General features: G+C 36.8%; 2 protein-coding genes across 2 annotated transcripts in view; one reads left to right on the top strand and one right to left on the bottom strand.

Annotated features, from left to right (window-relative positions):
• Positions 1–641: 641 nt before the first annotated feature.
• On the bottom strand, positions 642–1,447 carry LOC122072505 (L-type lectin-domain containing receptor kinase IX.1-like). Its single transcript, XM_042636928.1, has 3 exons — positions 1,405–1,447; positions 794–1,264; positions 642–736 (listed from the first exon to the last, which is right to left on the bottom strand). Exons 1-3 carry the CDS (start codon positions 1,445–1,447, stop codon positions 642–644), a joined length of 609 nt encoding a protein of 202 aa, XP_042492862.1.
• A 15-nt stretch (positions 1,448–1,462) lies between these two features.
• Positions 1,463–5,313, top strand: part of LOC122072488 (merozoite surface antigen 2-like) — an 11,201-nt gene continuing 7,350 nt past the window's right edge. Inside the window, exon 1 of the mRNA XM_042636927.1 lies at positions 1,463–1,610. Coding sequence (XP_042492861.1) covers positions 1,463–1,610 — 148 coding nt within the window. The remainder of the gene's footprint in view (positions 1,611–5,313) is intronic.

Here is a 5,313-nt window from a genome sequence, read left to right as displayed (position 1 = left end):
AAAGCATGCTGCCTCAACTAGATTTTCTTCTACTTCGGATGTTATTCCATCTTTTCCTGTATCTGATATTAATTGGGATGCTCAATTGAGACCTAGATTTAGGTTCTCGAAACCATTTGATTGTATTTCCTTTAGTTGGGTTGCTTTTTCTATTGATGGCCATGCCGAAGGTGGAAAAGTAGCTCAATGGTTTGTTTGTTTGTTTTTTTTATTTTTTTTCTCTCATTCTTTGATCTTTAATTGTTTATTAATAAAATTCATTGCTGATTCTTAGAAAAAAAAAGTGTATAACTTGTATCACATTCTGTAGAACCATGGGAAGATGTATTCGAGAATGTAGTACTGTTATTTAATGGAGACAAAACTGGCACCTCGCAATTGGGGAGGATGGGCAGTGGAGCATCAAATTTGAGACCATTGATAACTTGCCCAATACGTGGTGGGAGATTGTTATCTCGTTGAGAACACTATAACCCAACAATAATCATGCAATCTAATTGTTGTTTGTCACAATCCATACATAGACTTAGGTCAGCCGCTTCCAAATGCTTTCGACTTCAATAGAGCTCCCAAACACATCCTACCAAACCTACATCACTTGGGTCAGCCATCCTCTCAACAGGCTTTCTTCCACAAGCAATTTATAAGAAAGCAATGCCAAAGCTATAGACATCAGATTCTTTGCTAGCCTTCCCGTTAATAACATATTCAGGTGCCATGTATCCCATGGTACCAGCTACATTGGTTGGTTGTGTCCCTTTCTCCTATTCCACATGCCTTTCTCCCATGGTACAAGCTACATTAGTTGTTTGTGACTCTCTCTCATGTTCCACAAGCCTACCCAGACCAAAATCCCCTAGTTTAGTATTGAATTTGGAATCAAGAATTACATTGTTGGAATTAATATCCCCATGGAGGACACATTGTTCCCACCCTTTGTGCAAATATTGTAATGCAGAGTCTAATTCTAGAGCTATCTTGTACCTCAACTCCCATGTCAAGGAGCCCCTTTTTCGAAATAGATGAAAATCAAAGCTTCTATTGGGCATGAACTTATACACAAGAAGTAGCTCTTTCCTTTGGTGGCACCAACCAACAAGTTGCACAAGGTTCCTATGCGGCAGTTGACTAATGATCTTCAACACCGATGCATACTCCTTTATCCCTTGTCTAGACCCTTTAGAGATCCTCTTCACAACAACATCCATTTTAAGATCACTTAAGAAGCCTTTATAAACACCTCCAATCCTCCCTCTCCTAGCTTCTGTTTGTCATCGAAGTTGCTAGTTGCTCTAGATAATTCAACATACGAGAACTCTCTACGTCCCGTGGGAACATCTAAGACCACATTAGCATCTACTTCATTTTCTCCATTCTTTTTCCACTTGAAAAACCAAAACAAACCTAAGACAATAATTGTAATCATGGCAGCTCCGCCCATTGCCATTCCCATCTTTTTTTTATGGATCAGCCCCCTAACACTCCTATTGGCCACTACACAGGTGTTGGTTCTGGAACTGGTGCTGGTGCTGGAGCTAGAGCTAGAGCTGGAGCTGGAGCTGGAGCTGGTGCTGGAGCTAGAGCTAGATCTGGTGCTGGTGCTGGTGCTGGTGCTGGTGTTGCTGCTGGTGCTGGTGCTGGTGCTGAATTATTTATTTCCAAACTCGAACTAAAGTCCCAAGATTTGAGCTGATGTAGCTCATAGGAAGATCCTCTTGTAAGATGATGGGAGTAACCTAATAATATATATATATATATATATATTTGGTCTACTTCCTCTACGACCGTATGAACCTGCCATTGCTAGATATTGGTGAGATCCTCTCAAGCTTTTCTCCTACTGTTTGACAGATTTGGTGTGACCAAATCTCTCACAGTCTTAATCAATCTCTTTCCTTTTCTTCTCTTAATTCTTGTCTTCTCAATGGGATGAGACAAGATGCGTTGAATGGAAAGAGGGACTAGACCCCTTATTTATATTAACTACACTACCCCCACCCATTATGGTAGATTGCCCGTTGCATACAATTACATCACATTTGCTTCATTTAATATTTAATGAAGTATACTAATTATGACCTATGTGGCAACGTAAGGCCACATTAGCCAACATTTATTTAATTAAAAATGTTAATTATGACTTATGTGGCAATGTAAGGCTACATCAACCAACATTCTCCCACTTGGCCTAGATTGCCATATACCAAACAAATGATTAAGTTCCAAACTTTATGTATGACCTTACTGAACTCAATTTGATGGAGAACCTTGCATTCAAGATGAAAATTTTAACTCAACGAATCCTGACGGTCCAAGTTTCAAATACTTAACTTTTCCCTTTCACGATAAGTCATCCTTCTCAACTTGAACCATTATGTGATGAAGTTTAAACTTTATAGAATTAATCCTATGATTAAGTCTGAATTGACTCAGTGGTCTACTTTAGTCCAAACTTTATTGCCTAATGAGTATTGGCATGTATTATTCAAAATAAATGTGCACTACTATAATTGAATAATAGGGAAATCAAACTGACAACAACTTTATTGATACTTTAGTCAGAATCAAACTTTATATTATAATATCTGAAAATTATAATTAAACATACAATGATTTTCTTAAGCCCATGTTCCTTACATGATCTACAAAAACCTTGGGTGTAAGCCCTTTGGTAAATGGTTAGCAATGTTACCATTGGTACCTATATGTTCAATCGAAATATTGTGATCCTGAACATCTTCCATTATGACAAAATACTTGATCTCAATGTGTCTGCATCGACTAACTGAATAAGTATTGTTAGAAAATCTAACTGCTTCTGTGTTATCACAGTAAACACAAATTAGCTTCTCAATGGATGGCATTGTCTTAATGTCTATGATAAATTGCCTTAACTATGATGCTTGAGAGATAGCCTCATAGCATGCCACCACTTCAGCTTCTATAGTAGATGAAACAATTTTTGGTTGCTTTATGCTTCTCCAGGATATTGCTCTTCTATCCAGTAAAAATATGTATCCTGATGTAGATCTCCTTGTATCTTCACATCTAGCATAATCTGAATCTGTATATCCAGTCAATTCCAATTCATTTACACGTCTGTAGGTTAGCATGTGATCTCTGGTGCCCTTTAGGTACCTGAATACTTTCTTTGCTGCTGTCCAATGTGACATACCTGGATTCTTTTGGAATCTTCCTAAGACTCTCACTGCAAAGGCAATGTTAGGCCTTGTACAGATCTGAGCATACATCAAACTGCCCACCGCAGATGCATAAGGGATTTTCTTCATTTTTTTAACTCCATATCATTCATCGGGCATTGTTCAAGATTAAGTTTGTCACCTTTTATAATTGGTGTCACACTTGGTCTGTGTTAGGATTTAAAATGTAACTGCAAGCGTACGGATCAATGTAGCTACGGGTTGAACACAGGGAGAACAACTACTTTATTTTTGGCTTCTTTTAATAATACGAAAGTGAACCGACTAATGATTGTTATCTAATTCTAACAACCATCCTAAATATGTGTCTAAATAATGTCCTAACCATTCATCATCTAAGAATTTAAATACGTAAGCCACGCAATTAAAATTAAATAAATAAGTAACTGAAAATAAACAACCCACGCAATTAAAAAGCAATGAAGAAAAAAAAAATGCTGAAGTAAAAGAAGGGGGATAAAGCTAGAGAGAGGCTCACAAGTAGGTTTCTCTACTTAGCCCGAGGGATGCATCTAATATGAGCTTCCCTACTTGACCAGAGAATCACTCTTACAAGGATTACTCTACTTGGCTTTAGGGAAAGGGAGGCAATTAAAATAAAAACAATAAAATGATGGTTCTATGGCTAGGAGGGGCAAAGCCAACACAAACACTAGCCATGAACCTTGGGGGAAAGGGATAGCAATAATGTAACGATTGAAATTAAAATCCTAAATTAAGAAAGAAAGGGTAGTCAGAACAGGGAATGAGAGGGGGGAGAGAAGACTATTGAAGAAGTCTACCTACTTGAATCAATGCTTGAACTTGAAAGCTTGGGTGTTTTGAGATACTGCCAACCCTAAAAACCAGATCTGAAATGAACAAAATCTAAAATTTCTAGGCCTGGAGAAAACAAATCATGAAAAAAAAATTGAACTTGAAAAAGAGATGCTCACGGCTCGTGATCTTGTCACCTAGATCTAAGCCCAGAACTAAAACTTAAAAATTACAACTCAATTGCATAAATCATAAACATATAAAGCTGAATAAAAATAAAAGAGTGCTTGCATTAATTAAAATTAAAAGCTTGTACAAAAGTGATTAAAGCAAAAACAAAAAAGAACTAAAACTAAAGAGAGTGAGAGAGGGAGAGAGAGAGCAACTAAGGTGAAGGATTAAAGATTTTTGGAAACCTGTTCTTAAGCCGCAGAGACCCCCTTCCCCGGTCTCTGCATCTAGGATTGATGTTTGAGATTTTAAATGTAACCGCAAGCGTACGGATCAGTGTAGCTACGGGTTGAACACAGGGAGAGTAGTCACTTTATTTTTTTATTTCTTTTAATAATGCGAAAGTGAACCGATTAATGGTTTTGATCTAATTCTAATTACCGTCCTAAACATATGTATCTAAAATAACGTCCTAACCATTCGTCATCTAAGAATTTAAAGACACAAGCCACGCAATTAAAATTAAATAAATAAATAACTGAAAATAAATAACCCACGTAATTTAAAAAATAATAATAATAAATGAAAAAAAATGCTGAAATAAAAATAAAATAAAAGAAAGGGGGGAAAGCTAGAGAGACTCACAAGTAGGTTTCTCTACTTAGACCGAGGGATGCATCATAATATGAGCTTCCCTACTTGACCAGAGAGTCACTCTTACAAGGGTTACTCTACTTGGCTTTAGGGAAAGGGAGACAATTAAAATAAAAGCAATAAATTGATGGTTCTATGGCTAGGAGGGGCAAAGCCAACACATACACTAGCCATGAACCTTGGGGGAAAGGGATAGCAATAATGTAACGACTGAAAATAAAAATCCTAAATTAAGAAAGAAAGGGTAGTCAGAAGAGGGAATGAGAGGGGGGAGAGAAGACTACTGAAGGAGCCTACTTACTTGAACTTCAACCCTTGAACTGAAAACTTGATCGATTTGAGATACTACTAGTACTAAAAATCAGATCTAGAATAAATCAAATATGAAATTTTTAGTACTAGAGAAAACAAATCTGAAGAAAAAAATTGAACTTGAAAGACATGCTTCATAGCTTGTTCTTGTCACCTAGAACTAAGCCTAGAACTAGAACTTGAAAATTACAATTTCAAT

This window comes from Macadamia integrifolia, chromosome 1, assembly GCF_013358625.1.
Source record: "Macadamia integrifolia cultivar HAES 741 chromosome 1, SCU_Mint_v3, whole genome shotgun sequence".
NCBI lineage: Eukaryota > Viridiplantae > Streptophyta > Magnoliopsida > Proteales > Proteaceae > Macadamia > Macadamia integrifolia.
Note: the sequence above shows the minus strand (reverse complement) of the source record. Positions and strands in the feature narration are given on the sequence as shown.